Source organism: Motacilla alba, chromosome 3, assembly GCF_015832195.1.
Source record: "Motacilla alba alba isolate MOTALB_02 chromosome 3, Motacilla_alba_V1.0_pri, whole genome shotgun sequence".
Taxonomy (NCBI): domain Eukaryota; kingdom Metazoa; phylum Chordata; class Aves; order Passeriformes; family Motacillidae; genus Motacilla; species Motacilla alba.
The window spans coordinates 70,771,480-70,793,643 of NC_052018.1; the positions used below are offsets into that span (position 1 = coordinate 70,771,480).

General features: G+C 41.0%; 2 protein-coding genes across 8 annotated transcripts in view; one reads left to right on the top strand and one right to left on the bottom strand.

Moving 5' to 3' along the window:
• Positions 1-202: 202 nt before the first annotated feature.
• On the bottom strand, positions 203-9,448 carry LOC119699116 (proline-rich protein 2-like). The gene is made up of 5 exons (XM_038132160.1): positions 9,377-9,448; positions 5,538-5,735; positions 4,295-5,205; positions 3,710-3,946; positions 203-3,585 (listed from the first exon to the last, which is right to left on the bottom strand). The coding sequence occupies exons 1-5, from the start codon at positions 9,446-9,448 to the stop codon at positions 3,534-3,536; spliced, it is 1,470 nt and encodes a 489-aa protein (XP_037988088.1). The 3' UTR covers positions 203-3,533.
• SIPA1L2 (signal induced proliferation associated 1 like 2) overlaps positions 4,605-22,164 on the top strand; it is a 126,782-nt gene continuing 109,222 nt past the window's right edge. For 4 of the 7 annotated variants that reach the window (XM_038133643.1, XM_038133647.1, XM_038133645.1 and 1 more), the window contains exon 1: positions 4,606-4,883. The gene's annotated coding sequence lies outside the window, so the exon portion shown is untranslated. Of the gene's footprint in view, positions 4,884-8,958; positions 20,290-22,164 lie in introns of those variants that run through there. The other 3 variants (XM_038133639.1, XM_038133646.1, XM_038133641.1) reach the window with 2 other exon arrangements.

The following is a 22,164-nucleotide window of genomic DNA, read 5'->3' on the forward strand; positions in this document are numbered from 1 at the left end:
ACTGAATTGCTCAAATCTTAGGGAAGCCACTGGGATGAAATATTAGTATTGTGGTAAACTCTGCTTGCACTTTGACAGCAGCATGTAAAATAAGTACTTTACAGAGTGTAAGTACATGGTTTCACCCATATAATGTCCAAATGAAAGAGCAGCTTGGGGTTAGAAGAACAAAATCCACTCAGCCTACACTGAGGTATAAGAAACTGCCAAATCATAGTGGTTACTGGAATAGGAGCTCTTGTGTTCACCAGGCTATACAAGTGTGGCTCCAGGGCTGCTGGATCTATGGAAACATGGAGTTTGGGGATTTGCCTGCAGTGCTGACCTTCAGACCAGCCTGCAGATGGCATGGTGATTCACTGGGAGCCTGTGAAGCCAGAGCTGCCCTGCTGCTACTGCTCACAGCTTTCCTCTGGTCTACCAGAGGGAGTTGAAGTTTCTCCAAAGACTGAGCCAGAATTCCCGAACAGAGCACCTCACCTAGTTAACTGCATCAGGAAATACTGAGCAACCTCAGCAAAAAGATCTGTGAGTGAGATGACATCTTTATGCATCAGTGAAATCTTGTGCTCAGCACGCGCTTACTTCATCTGGATTCTAGGCTTATGCCCAAGGCTGAGGAAACAAACCTAAACTTTTTTCAGCTTGCCTATTTCTGTTTACTTTGTGTTGGCAAAACGAGCCTCGTCATGTGGCTACCGGATGTCTTTTCCACCTCCCACACCACTTCCAAGGATCCCAGTTGGACCCACTTCCCTAAGAACGAACAAAAAAGTCCACTTTTGTTGTTAGAGTTGTCTTTATGTCACTGGAAACAAACACTTAGTAGGCGATGTTGGAACAATTCCTTGTGTTTTAACAGTGCCTGAAGACTAGCTTCACATGCGGCTGAGCTGGGTACTTTGAAGTTAAATATGAACAGGAGAAGTGAAGAAAATGTACTGCAGGAAAAAATTGGCACCCATCTTAATCAGAGCCACCCAACCTGTAGCCTGTGGGATTTCTTCTGTCTGATTTCTGCTTGCAGGTTATTTGTGTAGCTGAGCTGTTATAATACCTTCTGAATCCATATTGTCAAAGGCTGAACTGTCTTGCTGTGATTTATCCCAAATCTGCAGGAAGTGAGTGTCCTTCACTAGGTAATTCAAATAAATACATGCATCCTGCAAGAATAAGGACCTGAATGGAAAGTCAGAGTCCTCTTTTTTCCCCACTCATTTCAATTGTAGGTTTATCAGTTTTTAGTTTGGGCAAGAGATTCTTCTTGCCCCATTTACTCTTGTGCTTTTGAGGCTTGAACAGTCCTTTATTATTGCAAGAAACTTCTGTTTACCTCTTTTCACCTGTGTTCTGGTTTCTGGCCCTTGTTCTTCTCTTGTTGACTCCCTGAGGGTACACAGATGGTAGCCTGGAAGCCAAAAGGAATGATACTGGAGGAGTGAGAGAATAGTGAGAGAGAAGGAAAAGGAGTCAGAGAGGGGGAAAAAAAAAGTAAAAAAATAAATTAAGGGGGGAAAAATAGCAAAGAAGTGATCACAGCAAGATTCCAGACTGTCCTAAGAGCAAAACCCTAATATGTATCAGTGTGCTGGATCTTGTCAAGACACAGGTAATGATTATTTTTGGGAATGCAACCTAAACACCATTTAGCGTGTTGGCTGTAAATGTTTAGACCTGTTAAGTAAGTCAGTTATCACAGTTCCATCACGAAGTACATTCTGTCAGCTGAGAAATCCTTTTTTTTTAATTCACAAGCATTACCACAGTTTGTCTGTTCTTTAATGGTGGACGTCAGCCTCGGAGGTACCCCACAGCAGAATGCCTAAACATTTCTCACATCCAGATGAAGCCCCTTTAGACAGGATAGTATGCAGAGGGGTGAATGCACTCTATGTGCAGGAAGGAGTTAATCTCACCACTGCAGTCGGTAAGGACTGAGTAGCATTTTTTCAGAGGATAAGGAAATGTCATGACTTACAGATAAGATGTCAGGTTTTTTTAAGCATAGTGTTCTTTAGGATAGTGGGTGAAACACCGAAATATTCTTGGGGGAAGCTGATTTGCATCCAAAGCGCTTTATAAAACGAGCCTTTAAAAGAAAACAGAGTAAGTATATGCAAATATTGTTCTTAGCATACAAAATATTGCAGCTATTAGTACAGTGCGCTACCGCCTTCCTAAGTTTGCACGTGAAATGTAGCCAAGCTTACGAAAGAACCATTTAGCTGCACTGAGGGTGCAGGCGAGAGAAAATCAGCCGCAGCCGAGGTGGGTCAGGCACTACACGGGCGAGTTCGGCGATGCGGAGCGGGAGCGCGGCCCCGGGGCGGCCCCGCGCGGCTGCCCGGGGACACCTGGCGGCGGAGGGCGGCTCTCGCCGGGCGGCGCTCCCGGAGCCGAGCACGGGCCTCACGGGGGATGGGGAGCCACGGCGCTGCTCACCCAGCTTCCCTTCGTGCTCTGCTCACCCAGCTCCCCTTCGTGCGCTGCTCACCCAGCTCCCCTTCGGCGCAAGAGATGCGGCGTGCGAGAGGAATGACAACAAGGAGAGAAAATTCAGCAGTTGCTGCGGAGTCTGTCCTCGGATTTAGAGGGACTCATCGGAACAAGCAGCCAGAGCCCTCTAGCACTGAGGACTTGGTCAGCACGGAAATCAGAGACAAGCACTGCCTGCCATACTCTGTGCACACTCATACCTCTCCCGATTCCCTCTGTTTCCACTTATATTTTCTGTCATTTTGTCATTTCATTCCGTTTTAAAGGAATGAACCCTCCAGGAAGGACACTGCCTATAACAGGACAAAGTGAAAAATACACCATTCCTTTCACTTGCGGTGCATTTTTCTCAGGCTTTTTGTTAGGACAACAATAATATTATTTCTGTGGTCTTGTCAGTACAGAGACAGTCTACTGCCTAACTGGACTAGTGATTTTGGGTAGAAATGATAACATTCTAAAATAACATTTTAACCAAAACAATAACACTCAAGCAGGCATCCAAACCCTAACTAATGAAGGTAATGCTTGCCAGTGCTTTTAATCTTGACACCTCAAAGTTTGTTCTAGTAAGCCTGCATGAACCTAAGCCTGCATTTATGATTGTGGACTGTGTTTCTTGATGTAAAGTGTGCATTAAAGGAACCGTTAGATGCAATAACCCAAAACTTGGCCTTTAGATCTTTAGCATACACGTGGCAGTTTCTTTCCACCATAGTCTTCTGCTCTGCTTCCAGCAAAAGGTAGGCAATGAGAAGTTTACTAGGCAGCGGAATACTTGTAAATGTCAACATTCAGCCTGCTTGCCAGAGCTGAGTGAACTGGTACAACCAGAAAGTTACTTACCCTGAGATGTGGGTATGGGTGGAGGGGAAAGAAAGCAAGAGAGGACTGGAAAAACATAAAAGAATCCTGGATTGTTTTGTAGGGCTCTGTAGGAGTAGACTCTATTCCAATAGTATTGCAGGCCTTGTCATTTGGGGTAGCAGATGGGAGCAGCCACATCAGTCCTGATAACATCATCTATTTTGCAACCTCTATGTAGAAGTGGGTCCTGTGATTACAGATATGGTTCTTTGCAGAACTAGCCTGCAGAGCAGAAATAGGGAAATTCAAATTCTGACAACAACCTTTGCTTTGCTTACCAGAACATGTGGGGGAGGTGGAGGAAATGTAGGTATCTAGCCATGGCTTATTTGGCAGGCAAACTAACCTGTTCAGAGCTGCACAAGACAGAGGGAAAGCTCCATACTCCTGACCCACGGGAAACTTAAGAGTATACACAGGAGACAGAGCACACAGGTCCGAGAACTCAATTGCTGTGTGTTTCTTCTCTGTAGGTATCCCCTGTTTCAAGGTGTGGGTAAGAGCGCACACTGAAGGGGTGCCGACACAGTAGCCTCGCCGCAGGCCCAGAGGCTCTCGGACTTTCGCGGAGGTAATGCAGAGCCTGTAGGATGACACAGAGTGCCAGTCACCCCGCTGCTCGCCACTCCGGGAGCTCCCGCGGGAAGGAGCCGGGGGTCTCAGGGGCCCGAGGGCGGCAGAGGGGCGAGGGCGGGGGCTGAGAGCGGCGGGGCCGGGCGGCGTTGTCTTGAAAGCGAAGAGTGGTGCCCGTGCGGGGCGGGGGCAGGTGCCGGGCCGGTCTGCCTCGGGGCTGCTCCGCCGCGCTCGGCCGGGCACAGCAGCAGCTGGGGGGCCCGGGCCAGCTGAAAGACCGAGCGCTCACCGGCTCGCTGCCGGAGAGGGCCCTTCCCGGGGCCCCCCATGCTCTGCCTCGCTGCGTCCCGCATCCCACCTGTTGCTCGCTTCCGATGCCGAGCTGGCCGCCTGTCCCCAGGGAGCCCCGGGGATCCCTCCCGCGCCCCGCCGCGGCGGACGAGAGGAGGCGGGGGAGGCGGTGTCAAGCGGGGCGCGGGTTTGGGATGCGCGACAGCGCGAGTGCCCAATGCGGAGCCGGCGGTGCCCCGGGGCGCGCCGGCGGAGCCGCGGGAGGGGGGGCGGACGGGCGGGGCGGGGCTGCGGGCGTGCGGGGCCGGCAGCGCGGGTGTGAGTGTCGCTGCTGCCCCCGCCCTCCCGCCGCCGCTCCGCCCTCCCGTCCGGCGGCGGAGCCGCACTCCAGACCCAGCGCCGGGAGGAGCGCGGGGGAGCGCCGGGAAGGGGTGGCGGGGGAACGAGAGGAGGAGCAGCGGCGCTCACGCCAGCCCGGAGCACCCCGCAGCACCCCAGCGGACGGCCCCCGGTGGTGTGCAGGGCTCCGGCGCCCCGCGGGTGGCGGGTCCCGCGGGAGGGGAGCGGAGCGGAGCCCGTGTGCGCGGGGGGGCATGGGGGTCCCGCGGCCGGAGCAGCCGGAGCGGGGGCAGCAGCGGCGGCCGCGGCAGCACCAGGTAAGGAGCGGCGCCCGCCACCGCGTCCGTGCCCCGCGGGCGTGCGAGTGCCTTCCCTCCCGGGAAGGGCTCGGGAGCACTTCAGGGGAGGGGGTGCTGTGAGGGCAGACCCATCTCTTCTTCCCTCAGGTGCCTTTGGGAGGGAGGCTCGGCTTCTCCGAGCTCCGCGGGAGGACGGAGGGCTGAGGCGGGTGGGAAAGCGGCGGGGAGGCGCGGGCCCCCCTTCCCCAGCGGCACCCCGTCCTCGCCCCGGCCGCAGCCACCCCGCCCCGGCGCGGCGGGCACCGTGTGGCGGCCGGGGCGACTCGCTCCCGCACGTCGCCTTTATAAATAGCGATGCGATCCGCCCCGTAGAGAATGGCCGCGGGGGCGGCGGGGGTGTCCGGCGGGTCGCCAGTCACCTGCGGGGCGCTTCTGCCGCCGGGTGCGGCAGCCCGAGCCCCCCGCTCCCCTCTCCGAGTCTCACTCCAAGAATAATGGCAATTACGGAGTAAGTTTGCCCGCGTCGGACATCTCTGGGGAGAGTTGCCGCTCAGAGCGGGGACGGTGCAGCGGGGACCGCCAAGCGCTTGGGGTAGCAGAGGAAAAGCCTCTTCAGCCCTTGCAGTTTCCTTAAATGATTTAAATCCCCCCTTTATTTTGGTTGCTGGATACAAGGCGCAGTCTGCATCCTTTTGCACTCTTTGTTGTCTTGTAATGCTCCCATAGCTGTTCGGGGGTCCGTTCTCCAAAGCTGACGTTCGGTTCGTTGAATAGCAGCCGCTTGGGCTCAACTTTGCCTCGGATTTTATGCTGGTGGCTTCGCAGCCCTTCTAGGCTGGGCGGCAGCGCTCGGCTGCGCCGTGCGAGCCCCTGCGAATGGGGAAGTAGCGTTACACAGGCTTGACAAAGGCAACTCCGAAGCTGACAAATCTCAGATATGGCTGTTAAGGTTCACGAAGTAGGTCAGTAAACTACCTTAGTACTTGATGCTGCATTATTTTACTACGTCGGTGGTTTGGATACTTGCTTTCAGCCTGGCTTTTCTAAAGGAAACGAGTTTTATTTTTTTCTTATGATGCCAAAGACATGTAAAGTTAAAGAGAATTGCACATGTAAATTTTCCCGAGCTCTTTTGTGCGCAGTTTTCACTTCTGAAAGTTAACACTAGATGGCTTTCTTATATCAGCTATCCTGCAGGGAAGGAAAGCATGTAATCTGTCTCTGCAGCCTGCTATTTCTGTGTTTGGTTTTTTTTTTCTTCACGTGAATAGTAAACTATCTTCTGGTCAGTTCTGCACCGATGAGACACGAGCAGACCTGAAGCTTTCCTAGAAGCTGACAGAATTTGTTGTTTTGATTAGCTCATGTTGCTGCTTTAGACTTTATTTTACATGTGTGTTACTAATATCTAAAGAAAGTTTGTTTAGTTGGAAGGTAACTCCGCATAATATTTACATTGCTATAGAGGAAGGCTGCTGGATAACGCAGGATGCTTGAAAATATGGAAAAGCCAATAATTCAGCCTCAGTTGTTACTTAGTTTGATGGATTTATTTTAAAAGGGACCATAGTGCATTAATATTGTTTGTTCAGCTATTTTCCCCCTAGGTTCTGTACCTAGCTACCCGAGACTGAAACGTTTTGGAGTTGGATTCAGAAACATAGTACTTCACAGCCTGCTGGATATAGAAATGCCTAGGCTTGATGCCTTATTTCTCTATTTCTTGTGTTTTTACAAAACTGTGCCTTTTGTCAGTGGGAATGCATTATTTGCCCTCCATTCGCTTCTTCAGTGGTGGCTCTGAAATACTTAAATCTTCAAATTTGATCTTTGAAATATCTTGTATTATTAATGCAAACATGTTTAAATCATCAAGAGCTCTAATGCATTATAGATATTTAAACGTCACTTAGGGTCCACAACAGTTGATTTATAATTTATGTAGCATTCATATAAAGCTAGATTTAGAGAGGCATCTGAATGTATTGTCTTGGTTTTGCATGCCCAGTGGGTTACCTTAGCGGGTCATGCAGCACTTAGATGGAACCAGAAGGAATGCTTGTAAGGATGCCAGACTGTTTCACCAATCATGTTGGATCAATTAAAGATCATTTCATTCATATATGCCAAGGATATAATGTGAAGCTTAGAACTAAACAAAACCTCAGTTCTTTGTAGCTGGTATTTGCTTACTGTGCATATCAGAGTATTTTTAAAGGTTTATATCTCATTTTCCTGAAAGAAAGATATTATGGTCTTCTTTTTGTAGGCATTTATGACATACCATTACTCAAGTGCATTGTGAAATACTCTTACTAATGAAGAGAGTCAAATGAGGAACTAAGCAAAGCAGTGGTCAAACATATGGCAAAATCATCCCTTTTTTTTTTTTGCTGCTGCTTTTGACTTTTATGACTGAACCGAGGCACTTCGTTTTTTCACTTCCAGCTTCATACTGGACATAGGCATTGCACCTAAGCTCTTTATCTGCAGATCACCTGTTCAAGCTGCAGGAGAAAGGAAGTATTTTCTCCTTGCTTTGGCTTGAGTTAGGATTATATTTAGATGGTTGGATGTTAAAATATTTTCAGTAGGTTCCTGCCTTTTACTGCTGAGAGATCTAATTTGGTAATATAGAGGAAGAAAAGCTATGTTATTATGATAATACAAGTTACAGATTGTGGAAAGAGGGTGGGGCACTGGGTTATCTAGTTTCTCACGTTAGTCATCCAAGATTACCAACAGTAGCTGTTTTTACAGCTTGAAATGAAATCAGGGTTTGACAAATGCTCTTTTTCCATGCAATTTTTTCTTTGCAATTTAAAATGCTCTGCAATTTTAAAATGTTTGGGTAAGCTGGGTTGTGGATGAGTGAAGTGGAGGTGGCTGTTTATTTTCTGTATGTTGCAACATTGTCCTCAGAGTAGAATTTTTTTTGTATTAGGTAACATAATTTGTATCTGATTCTTTAAAATGTTGCCTCCTGCAAAGTCAAGACCAGCTTCAGTTTATCTCTTTATTTTCAGCACAGTTTTCATCCTTTTATAAATCTGGACAGTTCATGAAGTTTAAGGTAGGGATACCCCTCATAGTCTTTTTCAACCCTGGTTTTTCTACCTGAATTTTGAGAGATGAATGTGAGGATAAGTAATAATCCAATAAGAAGAATTTATAAGGGAATTTGTATTTAGTAGATTGAAAAGTATGTTTCACAGTTTTTTGATTGCTTTTTTTGTTAAACGCTAGTTGTTTACATAAATTTCATTGAGGATAAGTTTAATTCCTGATGACATTCAGTGATGATGTCATATGCCTGGTTAGATTTTTAAGAATTGTCAGGATTTCACATGAATAGCTGTCTTTTTATTTTTTTTTTTAGTTTGTTGTGAAAGAGCAAACTTAATGTTAAACATCTGATTTATCCTGACAGAAGTAAATGAGAGAGAACCTGCCTTCCTTTGTAGTAAAGCACTGACCCCGGATTTGAAGCCACTTTGAGGCACAATTGAATGAGCAGAAGATTGAAAAGGATTATTATAATTGGTGATACTCTTCTAGTTTTTAGTTAGACAGGACAGCAGTAGGCAGAAATGTCATTGTGATTAGTTTGCACCATAGTTCTTACTAGAAGATATGTAAGCTCCTGTTTGGATCATGAAACTGTAATTACATCAGCAGTTAGCTACTCAGGATTTATAAGTGGATTCTTCTGGTTTTCTGGAATTTCTTAAATAATAACCAGTGCATACATAATTAAAGGTTTTGTTTAAAAAAATGTATTTAGTCCTTATGGAGGCAGTGTTCTGAACATGTAATAAATGTAAGCAGCTGCTGTCCCATCTTTTTGGACATGCAGGCAAACAGCTTTATTGGAATCAGTGCTTGTAAGACATTTTAAGAACAGTAGATGTTTGAAATGAAGTAGGCATTTATTTTAGTGCTGTTAACTGGGGATTCTGTGTTACTTCGGAAAAAGACCTGTAGCTACTTTTTTTTTTTTTTTTTTTTTTTTTTTTTTTTTTTTTTTTTTTTTTTAGCTGTGCCATGTAATGTAGAGAGATACCATAGCTATTTTTTGAAAGTGAGGGAATCTAGAAGGAGGCTGGAGGAACAGTAGTAAATTGGCTTCTTGTAGCTGGGAGGCTGGAAGGTGGCAGTAGCTGAAGTTGTCTGGCTGCCCCTCCCCCTCAGCAGCTTAAATAAAATTCTGAGCACAGAGCTTGGAGTTTTGCCATTGACTTTGAGTCTTTTCTTATATAATGTCTTCATTTTTTGTTCTGGATCCTGCAAAGTCGCATACCCAGCTCTGCAGATATTTGTGCAATGCTCCTGTATTGTTTGCTGTTTCTTCTTTCCTCCCCCTCTCCCTTGGCTGCTTGAATTCTCACTGGCATGGTGCTGTGGATTGTGATAATGCCTGCTTGCATTTATGTGCATCATGTGTCCTCTCACATAAATCCCATCAATTATTTTCATATAACTCCCACCTGAAAAGTCATATTGTGGAATACCTGTGCTTCGAAGACTACCTCAAAGACTAAAGATACAAAGCTCTCATAAAATTCATCAATTTGCCCTTCCATTTCCCTTTAGGCTCACCAACTTTTTTTTTTTAAACCTGATACAAACTGTGATGAAATGATAGAACCATTTTACAAATTACAGGAACAACAGATTACAATACTTAAAATGTTTTTATTAGGAAAGGTACTTTGAGAACATCAGACATTCTGTGGCAGGTTAATTTAAATGGAAGAAAATATGTTTTAATACCTCAATAAAATTTTTGTAGTGATTTGGAATTTTTTTGTGTTTTGTTTTGAGTTGCCTTTTCTTTTTTACACTTGTTTGTTCCATATATATGAGATGGAAAGAAGTTTCTGGGCCACTCTATATTCCATTTTGGATTTTTACAGTCTCTTCAGTCAAATCTGATAAATTGTGAAGAGATGTGACAGTGAAATGGCAATTAAGGTGAATAATGGTGGAGTGAAACGTTCTAAAGTATGTGTTATAAGTGCACATAGTGTTAAAATATTTTTTGCTAGTTTTTTCCCTTTCATGTGGGGGAGTAAAAAGAAGTACTGAAATTAATGCATAGCTAGCAAAATAGTCATTGCAAAAAAGCAGCTCTATTTCCTATATTTTGTGAAGAAGGTGTTTGTGAAAGATAGGACATTTCAGTCAGTTAGGGTTTTTCCAGGTTTGTTGTTTTGATTTTTTTTTTCCACCTGAGAGTTGCAAGTTATTCAATCATTCTTCTTCTCTGGTTGTTCTCATTTGTGGCTTTCTGTTCAAAACTAATTGCTTCCTACTTTTAGATACCTAAAGTACATTCAAGGAAAAGAGCACTCTGCTTCTAGTGTTTTTCTGGCTTCTCAGCACTGAAAATGAATACCTGATATGTTTTAGCTTGAAATCCCATTGTAATACTAGTGTGACACGAAGTGGAAAAATAAGTGTGGGGAGAAAAAAAGACCAGAAGAGTGTGGCTGTGTCTGTTCATGCATTCTCATGCCTCATGTGCCACATCAACAGTGTGTAAGTAAGCATATGTGTTTTGCTGTGCTGGTCTTGCTTATTGCAGTGCTGGCTGCTCTTGAAGAATTAGGAGCAGTTTACAGTGATCAGGTTGTCTGTAGTGTTCTGCTGTAGTAAAGTAAGCCTTGGTTTTATTTTGTAAGGTTGTCAGGACAACAGCTTATTATTCTTGCTCCTCTTGGTGTTTCCCTAAAGCAGTGGAGGGAGCTTTTTCAAAGGCAGTGGCTGCCTTGCCTCACTGGGTTGCAGGATTGCAAGCTGTGATTTGGGTTCAGCAGGATGCTCTGAGTTTGTTGTGTAAAAATTCTAATTGATGATGAATGCAAACCCAGTGTGAGAATAATTTTTCTTCATTGGACTAATGAAAAACAACCCATTGTATTTACAAACCCATGTCCTATTTTCTCCACAGTATTGGTATTAATCTTCTGCTCTCTTCCATCTGAGGCTCAGAGAAAAAAATGTTTGAAATTTGACAGTATGGAACTTGTGATAGGAGTTGAGACAAGGTAGGAATTAGTTTAAAGCTATGTTATGTCAGTGTGCTACAGTCTGACACTGGAGCTAACAAGGAAATCAACTGGGATTTCTGTTAGGTTGAGTTTGTGATGTTTTTGACAAAAACATGAGATAAATTTGTGTTCAGTGATAAGCCACACAGTAATGTTGAGGTGTTGGCGTTTTGAAGAGCTACTGTTATGTTCTTGTTACAGGGTAAAATAGAAAAAGAATGTATGTTGTTAAATACAGCAAGCTAAATAACTACTGAGTTGTTCTCTGAGTATGGTCATTTTATGTAAGAGGTGCAAATATTTTCAACTGCAATAACTTTTAGATTGTTGGGATGTTCAGGGGTGGGAAACTTGTTGGGATGTTCAGCAGGGCAAATCACATGAAGAAAGCTTTTAAATAGCCGAGGATTTAAAAATTATTATTTCATAAACTATGCTAAAACATGAGACTGATTTTAGCACTTCCATAGCCTCCTTTATATTATTATTATGGAGGGATTTTTTAGCTTGATCCAAGTTCTTTGATCTGGGTTGAACTGTAGTAGTAATTAAGTGATGTCCAGGTACTTAAAATCCTTTTATCAAAACTGTAACCTTTTATTTCAAGTTCCCTTTTCAGACAACTGAAACAACAGTCCATTCACAGAATAATTTGGCAGAGATACACAGGCGTCTGCATTCAGTCCTGGAAGCTGCCTGGCAGAATTAGAAACTATTGGGATAAACATTTTCTCCCTTGTCTGGCTACCATTTTTTTGAGAGCAGGCGGGTACTCCAGAGGTGGGTGTCTTCCTCCTCTCAGATCCTTTGCTGTTTCCATCCCCTCACCCCAAAATTTTCTTAATATCTTTGTACATGTCTTTGAACCACACAATTGTTAGCATAGGAAACCATTTCAAAAGGTTCTTTTTAGAGCTGTTGAGATGAGGTGGAGTAAATAGAGTGATTGGTTAATTCATAACAGTGTGTGAACAGTTTGCTCATTTCCACTTTTTAAAATGTAGAATTTGAGCAGTTTGTTACAAAAAGGAGTCAGAATAGATGAGATTATCTAAACTGGTCAAGAACTGTACAGGTGGTTGCTCAGAGTGCTACACTGAAAAACCTCAAATACAAATTGAGCTCAAATATTTTCTATACAGGATGAAGTTTCTACTGATAGAGCAGAGGGTTTTACTGACATTCTGAGCCAGGCTGCTTGATCTGGACCCCTGGAAATCATTACCTCTGGTGGAGATTTCTGAGTGAAGGGCAAGCACGATTTCATTAGTCTGTGCCATTGTCAGATTTGGTAATTTTGCTAATGTCTGCTTCTGTCACACTTGGAATGCTTTGTGCTTTATCTCTGTGATTGTTTGATCTTTGAAATGAAGTTTCTAGGAGCATAACTACCCTTGAAACTTTATTTGTCAGATTCTGCCGAGTCAAATAGGATCAAAAAATCTTGAGGTGGAGGGAGGTGTTGTACTGTATGACTGCATAAGCCTTGTTTCCTTAGGAAATAAAAAATTGATGACCATTCTTTCTGTTATACTGGTCTGCAGCAAATAGATACTACATTTGAAAAGTGTTTTGTTTTTACTTTGTATTTTACTGCTCTGTTTTTTAAAGTATTGTTACATGCATAAGGTTACATTATAACTATCAATGTACAGAGTGTACCTTTCTGCTTTCTAATGAGTGTACAAACTGTGTCTTTGTATGCAAAAATTGCTAATTGAGTATCTACCCTTGCTTTGTGGGGCTGAGTGTTAAAACAGAATATTTACATATATATTATATATATTATAATATTTCTTTCTCTTGAGGAAAATTGATGCTTAATAGTAATGTTTTTCTCTTTCTTGTGTAGGCTGTACCCAACAGTATCAATATTCCTATCCACTCATTTTCCAGTGTTCAGTATGCCTGTAGGTCAGAGGTGTTTAAAGTTGCAAGTTAGAGATTTTCTTTTTTTCTATGTCAGCTGTCTCAATTGCATCTCTCAGTGCAGTTGTATGTATTCTTTATGGCAGCGACTGTAATAACTGCAGGGAAAAGTAATAGTAAGAAATATATAAGATCTGTTAGGTATTTGCCTCTGTGACTTAACAACCAGTTCTAAGAATGAAAAAAACAACTCCACAATATAAACCATTCTCAGCAAGTGTTGCTTTCTGTGAGTGGACATTTACTCAACTAGAAACCCCCTAAGTAGGGGTCAGTGTATCTGTGGCAGCTGTAGGTATAATATGAATCAATTACATTGATAAATAACTTTAAACTTCATTTTAAGACATTATTTGTATTGCTTTGCTTGTTACAGTGTGAAGTCTTTCCTATTTCCTGACTCATGTATAAGGTGGATAATGACTTTAGGTTTCCTTGGTTGGGTTATGAAATTAATTTTTATTTTTATGGACTATATTTACAGATTCTGAAACTTAAACCCATTCATCATGTATGTTTAATACATAAACATATTTTTCTTTAGTCATATGTTTTCTTCCTTATTAGGAAGGAATCTACTGGAGTTGTTTCTGTTTTGTGTTCAGTTTTGTTTTCTTTTTTTCCTTAAGCAGTAATTAAAATAGCATTGTGTGAAGTTTCTGAGCATCTTTTATGTACTTATTTGTAGCTGTGGTACCTTTCTGTGTACTACTGAAACTGTAAATGCCATCAGATCAGGTTTAATATTGCATATGGCAGTTGGACCATTGTTTATCTTCAGTTTATCCAGGCTTTAAGCATGATTGTCAGGCTCAAAACATAGCACCTAACGGTTTGTATTCCACCTGGAGACAAGTTACAAGAGGAGTACTGTACTGGGACCTGTTTTGTTTATTACCTTGATCAGTGACCTAGAGGAGGAGATGAAGTGTATTCTTATCAAATTTGCGTGTGACATCATGTTGTGGGAGTAGTTGCCACATTTGAGGGCAGTGCTCTGCAGCTGCGAGAGGCTGGTGGAATGGACCGTGTGACATTCCACAAGGATAAATGCATCTTCCTACCCCTTGCCACAGGATGGGGTGGGGAGTGACTTCCTGGGAGACAGCTCTGCTGGAAGGGACCTGCGCATTCTGACACACGAGCCAGCACGTCAGGCTTCACTGACAGTGACAAATGCCAGCAGCATGCTAGGCTGGATGAGCAGAAGCAGAGCCAGTGGGTTGCCAATACTCAGTATTCTTTAGGCCAGCACTTTGGATACACCCATCCAGTTTTGGTTCCCCAAATACAATGAGTAAATTGAATCTAATTTGGTGGAAAGCCAGAAAGATGAGGGGCTTAGGGCATGTAAGGAGAGGCTGAGAGAAATGGCTTTGCACAGCCTGGACAGCAGGAAGCTCAGGGGATGCTTACCTCACACTGGCTGCCTCACAAGGTGACACCTAAGAGGTTATCAAGAACACGTGTCCAGGCCCTTTACAGGGGTACATGGCATGAGGAACAGAGACAGTGGTCACAGTCTAAAACAGGTGAGGTTCTGATTTGGCACCTGCAAATAAAATTCATCCTAAGGACACTGAGGAGCTGGAATAGGTAGCACAGGTTGTCAAATCTACATCCTTTTCATTTTTTTTAAGACTAAACTGGGCAAAGCTGTAAGCAAGTCAGTCAATACAGTGCTGTTGTGGCTTCCAGTGTGAATTAATCTATGAAATATCACAACATTTTTGTGGTTATCAGTTGCTCTGGTAATTGAGAATTTTAGTTGCTATTCCAGTATACTGTGATTTCACTTTATCATATTTCAGAATTTTTACAGAATATTTCTCTATTACCATACTGTGAAGATCTTTTTACAAGACTCCTTACGGTCTTGCATTATAGGCTCATATTGTATATTCTTTGTCTAAACCAGTAGACAAGAATTCCCAAATAAATTTTTGGCAGTTAAATATTTTACAACTACAGAACTTAACAGTAAAATAAATGCTTGAAGACAATAGCATGTCCTCTCAGGTTTGGCTTCAGATACACTTTGCTGACTTTGTCACTGATTAAAACATGTTTAGCAATACTAGAATTTGAATGTGTGAATTTCTATTGAGCAATTCCATTGGATCCCTTCCAAAAGATTATTTTAATGTTAAGGAGAAGGATGTGAATTTGAAATTGGCTCTCAGCAAGTCAAACTTAGATTTGTATTTGGTTCTTTTGCTTTGGCTACTAATTTTCGTATGGTGAAACTTGTGATAACCCATGTAGAGGTACCCATGTTGCTGGGGAAAAGAATCTGTGATTTGTTTGAGTATTTTAAAATACAAATTAAAATGGTTCAGTTCCGAAAACATCTTCTGTTTGCACTTTTAAATGGTCAGCCTTAACCTCTTAGTTTTATTAGCTATAAACAAGAGCCAGCAGAACCTCAGAAGCTTGAAATGATTCCTGCTCTTTCTCATCCAGCTTCACAGTGGTTACACTTTTAAGTATTTCTGTGTTTACCAAAGCATGAGCCAGACCTTCAGATCCCTGTTTTGGTTTTTAGAATCCATTTTATTAAATGTTTAAAATTTCAGGTGTTTGTATAACATTCAACTTCAGTATGAAAGAGGTTGCAAATATGTGCTGAGATAATCAAAACAAACAGGAAAGGGAATGGAAAGAATTTCCTTTAGGGTAAAATTCCTTTAAGTTGAAATAACCATGATAGATAGTGCTTGTCAATTGGCAAGGAAAGCTGGGACTTGCCTTCTGAAGATTTTATTTTGCTGAAAATGGAAGAACATGGAAAAGCTCAGTCAGATGTCCTTTTCAAACCATACTTTCAGCAAAAAAAAAAAAGAAATAAAACATTAATTCTATTAAACTTACGAATCTCCAAAACTGTTGCATTAACTCTGATGACAGGTACACATCAATGTCTTCAGAAACTGAAACCTTCAGATCTAACTCGTTAGTGAGTTTAAAAAGTCTGTTCATTGACATTTTATTTATGGAGCAGGACTAAGCTTTTGAAGTTAATCTCCTGATCTTTCCACTTGATAATATTTTGTTTGCATGATGGAGAAGTTTTAGAGAATGTAAAATATATTTGTCATGAAACTAACTCAAATAAAATGTTGACCTTAACATAAACTGTGTTTCTAGTTCTGAGTGCTATACAGAGTAAATGAGAAATGGAAGCTAAAAAGAGCACTGCTGAAGCTGATGTGCTTTACAAAAATTTAAGGTGAATATTTGAGAGGAAAGCAAATAGCAAGATGAAACAAAGTTTATGGAGTAAACACTTATTTTTCTGTATTCAGGAAGTAAATATTTTCTCTAACTTGTTATGACTTGGACAGAATTATAAAAATATTGTGTCTTCATTTTGTCAAGCTCATTCAAATTGAGTTGGGTAATCTGAGACATGGTTACTCAATGGGAAGGGTACTTAAACAAAATAAACAGAACCCACCAAACCCCCCACACTATTAAGGAAAGTGATTGAGAACTGCTGTTCTGCAGGTTTAAAAGCATTACATTAGCTGCACCTACTTTGCTCTTTAGGTATTTTTCAGGCTTTTTTCACGTTCAGCTTGAGGTGGAAAAAGTGCATATTCCTTGGGCTGTCCCCTCTTCTATCCTCCCTTTGTTCCTCATGAAGGCAGTATGGCTGTTTACATAAATTCTTAATGGAAAGATCACAGAGCACTGTCTTGTAATGGTGACTTTTTCAATGTTTAATTTTTATGGCTTTTGCTTGCTATAGTAGTTTGACTCACAGATTTGATCACATACCAGCATTTTGGTTACTTGCACCAAAATAAAAACACAGTTGCTATATTTGCTTTGTATTTTTCTATTTCTGCCCTGGCTTTTTTTTTTTTGTTCATTTAAAGTAGCTTTCAACAAAATTGCAATTAATTGCCAGTAGCCCAGCTGATTTATAGCAACAACATAAAAATTCTTATAGTTGAGCTGACCACAATAAAACCTTGCAGTTATGAGATATTATGAAACCTAAAATCTGAGCTTCTAATAAAATGTTTATGGCCTTCAACCTTTTTGGCAATAAATTAAAAAACCAAGAAATCTGTTTAGAATGCATTTTTTCCTTAAACGGTAATGACATAATTTCTACTGTAATACTTTTCTCCTCCCACATGGAGTCTTTCATTCTGCAGTAAAAGTTTTCATGCCCTTGTGCTCTATTCTGTCTCCCACACACCTCCACTGACTTGCCATTACCCACTTGTGGAACAAAAAAATGACTTTGCTTAGAAAGCATAGGTCTGTGGTACAGCTGCCCAACTCACTGAAACCCTGGGTGGTTTACTGTGTCCAAAGGGGCCCAGTGTGTGGTTTATCTCTTCAGAGGCTGGAGGCAGAGCACGCCTCCTGGTGAAAGACAGCTGGCTGTCAGCTCCTGGGCACCTTCTGGCTGGGAAGTGTGTGCTCAGATTTGCATCCTACCCATAAGGTTTCCCATTTGTTGCTGCCAAGAGGATGTGCTCTCAGCCCCTGAGTAGTCCAACACCACAGGTTGCCCCTTAACCACTGGCAAATTGGTGAAATTCCTTTTCCAGCCATGCATTTTAAAATAATGGAGCATGACGTAGAGGAGTAGATGGAGAGTGTTTTTTAGACACAGAGTGTTCTGCCCTTTCAAACAACTTGGACTTTAAACAATTTTCTATCTCAGCAGTTAGAGGAAATAAAAACTCTGCAGGAGGTTCTGAAGACCAGAAAGTCTGTATATGGTTCACAGAGATGGTGGTGGAGGAGGGGGCTGGAGAGGGGTTGTTTGCTTAATGGACTTCAAATGCCTAAATACTTTTCAGGATACTAATCTTGTCCTTTTTATTTTTCCCCCCTCTTTAATACCTATAGGGCAAGCACCTTTTATCATACAGATGAAGTAATAAAATGAATCAACTGTGTGATGTTTGGGTATGGTGGCAATGAAAGCCTCTTGAGCTTCTATGTCATCAATATTTTGAATACTTTGACAGAAAGACTGTCTCATGTAGAATCAGGGTTTTTTTCTTATTTTAACATCTTGCCTGAAACATACTGTTAGTATGTATACTCTGGAAGTTGTTCATAAATTTAATGATAACTCTGATATCCTTGACAGAAGTAGCTTCACTTTTCTTTTTTGTTCTCTTCTATGTGACTTCTGTACCCACTGGTATGTTTTCATATTATCTTTGTAATCAAAGATCTTGTAGAACTTCCACACTATGAGTACATGGAGAAACTAAGTTAATAAAGATGCCATTATCTTATTAGAAGAGTTGATAACATTAATGTTTAAGAGGCAATAAGGTGTACAGCAATGTTTTCTAGGAAGTTAATATATTAACAACAGTTTTTCTCCATAAATGGATGGGTTGCAGAATACATGGATGCTTTTGCTTTCAAGGTGCTCTTGGGGGAGGGTGAGAAGACCAAGTGAATGAAAACACATGGGAAATATGGAAATGTTAATAATCATTTATACAAAATGCTCTCAATTTTTGTTAGATTAAGAGAAGTGTTCACCTGAAAGAAAATAAATCACTTCAAGCTTTGTTATACATAAAGCACTAAATTAGATGAGTTTAGGTGGTGGGTTTGGGGTTTTTTTCTTGTATCAAAAGAATGCCATTATGTTCTTTCCTGACTGCTCTGTGATAATTACAGATGGGAGTCCAGCTCTGTATTTTATGATCATTGATATTTTGAGTAGAATATGTGAGACTTTGGGATTTATACTAAGCACACCGCAAGCTTGCTTTGTTTGTCATTTCCCTATTTTTTTTTTCCAAAACTAATTTTCCGTTATTATATTGTGAGCAGTTTATAACAAAATGATGGTGTGTTTGTCTAGTAGTCCACAAGTGAGTAACTACTCTGAATGCCTGAACCTTGCGGCCTTCACAGAACAAAAAAATGTGTCTGAAACTTAACACTGTCTTTTGTGATAGAGGGATATAGGAGAAAAAAATGAAAAACTTGCAAAGCGAGTCTCTCTTTGTACAGAACTGTCACTGCCCTGCTTGGCTGATACAGATTCTTTTCAGCTGTCACTTTCAGTACAAAGGGGACAAAGCCTGTGCCTGGACTTACTCCCACTGTCTTAGTCTGATTTTTGTCTAAAGCAGTCTGAGGCCTGCAAGATTATTGACCATTTGTCCCATCAGAGTGCCAAGGTCTAGAATTCTGACCTTTCTGTGTTTTGTAAGTTCATGGTCAGTTTTTAAAGTAGGTTTGTTTCAATATTAACACTAGATACTATTTTTCTCTTGTGGTAGGGGATAAAATATTGTCAAGCAAAAATATTCTGCTCTCTTCATATCCAAAGTAAATTGCATGGTATTTTATGTTCCTTTTGTTTGCTTCTTTCTTTCTTTTTGCCTATACTTCTTAAATGTAGGCTAACTTGAAAAGACTTTGGTTTTCTGCAGAAAGCAGTTATGTACCTGATTTTTCTCAAAAGCGTGAGCTGCTTAAAAATCTTACAGGTGATAATCATGATTGAAACAAGAAACACTATCCCTTTTGTGGGAAGGGAGAAGACATGCTGTGTAATATTTAGGATATTTGTGATAGAGGCAAAGTGTGTATACTGCAATTGAACAGTTGTCTTGAGCATGAAAAGAAATAAAACAACAGTAATGATCTTAGGTTGCGGAGTAGGAGAGTCTTTGCCACATGTGAGAGGGGTGAGAGGCTTGGGTGTGTGTGTTTGGGTGCCTGTGCACATCTGAAATGTAGAAAGAGAAATAAGACATAACTATGAGTGTCTATTTCATTGTCTGTTCCAAGTGGGCAAAAGAAGCAAAGCTCTCAGGTCTGAAACACGGCACTGATGAGACTTTGTTGTTGATCTTGGGTTTATAAGTCAGCAGAAGGAAACAGTTTATCCTTGGTCTGTGATGTTTATGATTTAGAACTTTTTTTTGATTGCTAGATGTCTATTCCTGGTAGAAATGTTATACTGATTGGCTGCAGATTTTTATGACTTTCATTTTATTGCAGTTTTCAGCATGAAATAAATCATACAAACTTAATGAGTATAAATTGTTATAGAAATATAGAATTTTTATTGAGATAAAACTGTGTGGTGACAAACACAGTTTCAAAATAATTGTAAATCAATATTTTACTCCAGTCTTCTTTCTAGGACCAATTGAAGCTTCATAATAAAAAGCTTTGTCTTTGTTTAGTTTTGATTCAATGGCTGAGATAAAGGACGTGTTTCTAGAACTTGAACTGCCTTGAAAGTTTGTTTCAAGTTAGGTTACATTCCTCTGATTTACTGAATTTTTTAACAGGACCAAAAGCCTGTGCCCACTACAGCATGGCAGAGCAGTGTGCTTGGTGAAGGAGGGAGATTTGGTTTTGAGGCAGAAGATGTGGCATGGCCTGGTGCCAAAGCTGTGCTCAACCTTTACTAAGTGGCAGAATGCATAAAGGTGCAGAGCCTTGCTGTCTTTCTCAAATGAGATATCTGTATGTATTCAGGTATAAAAGACAGCAAGAAACTAGGTGTCTTTTTAGGTCCCAGTCAAGGTACACAGCATTCATTATTTTAATTTGCATTATCTCCTATGCATGGACTAGGAGTGTGAACCTTATATGAGATCTAATGTTTGGGGGAAAAAAATAAAAATTTGTGGCTTAACAAACACATGTTGAGAGAATGTGTTGTTCTCTTTGTATAAATGTGGTAATTAATTTTATTTTGCAGAAAAATTATTTGAATACATTGATATTATCCAAATGAGGCTCCTAGTTTTATATTTTAATTTATTTTGATTTTCTTAAATAAATGTGTCCAAAGTCTGCTTTCTGTTGGTTTATCTAGATGTAGATTAGGTCATATGTGAATTGTGTTGAAATCCGTTAAATCTTAACTGGTGGATTTTAAGTTTCAGAGTGTAAATGCCTTTTTTAACACTGTTTTTATTGCTTTGATGTGTACTGATATCTAAATCATGTAATTGTGTGTAGAAATATGGGGAGGGGATTTGTCTTCTGGCCAACTTTTTTTTGTTCACTGCTGTCATAGGTGGCTATTACTCCAGTTTCTCAAATACTGAATATCTGGAGCTACTCCACAGTTAAGTGCATTTGTGTAAGTTCAGAAGCAGATGGCCATTTTAAATACACAAACCCAGGGTCTATCCTATTGGAGGAGAAAAAACTACTGTATGTGGCACATGGAGAAATGAAAATGTTATCCCTGCTAATTATTCAATAATTTAGATATGTTGGGTTTTTTTTCCCCAGGCAGTAACATCTAAAAAAATTCCTGAAAAACACTGCTTTCACATATTTCTGGTACAGCAAACAAACGTGGTTCTTAGCAATTTTTTTACAGGAGGCATACTATTATTCATGCCTCTCCTCATCTCTGAGGAGATATGCTCAATAATGCCTCTGGGAGGCTTTTGGTTTGATTGGCAGGCTGGCATATTTAGGCATGTCTGAAATACAAACTGTGTTTTTTGTTCAGAACTGTACAAACTGTGCCATATTTGAAATAAGTTACTGAAGTCTCATCTGCAAGAACAATAACCTTACAAATTTAAGCTGGAAAATTTGTACAATCAAAATTCTCTGGTGGTTTTTATTTTTCTGTAATAGAAGAGAAAAAGTATCTGTCAAACATAAATGGAAAAGGAATCAAAATGAGGTGATCTTGACCAGAGACTAAGCCAAAGTTTTACCTTAGCTTTTATTTTGTCATTTAGTAAAGAAAAAAGTTCTGGAAAACAGCAGTAGAGGTGGTAATTGTAATTGCCCACATTTGAAATGCATTGTGAAGGAGACTTCTCTGCACCAATGTCTGGGGGATGGGGATGGAGAAGAGAAACACAACAAAACAAAAAACCCCAACCAAAACCAACAACTTCCCCTGCCCCCCAACAGGTTATATCAATTATTTATTTAGTTACAGTTCAGGAACTTTGGATGAGTGAAAGGTGGTGAACAAATTTTTTTTCTTTTTTTGTTCATGCAAACTGAGTATACCCTACCTAGGCTGTAGTGTGTAAGTATATTGGGCTCTAGTTGCAATGGGAATCCAAAATGTAGTGAAAATGTTTCCTTAGTCAAAAGTAATCAAAGAAGAATTAATTTATAATTTTTTAGAGCATATAAAGATCTATGGTTGTATTCTGACTTCCCAAAAATGTTTATTCAAATCAAAGTTGTGACATAAAATTTACACTTTAATGGGCTTCAAATTTTTTTTAATACGAGGCAACTACCATATCCTGAAACTACTGGTGTTACAACCTTCAAAAAAGATGTTCTTTCCAGTTCACTTAAGGGGTGAAATGATT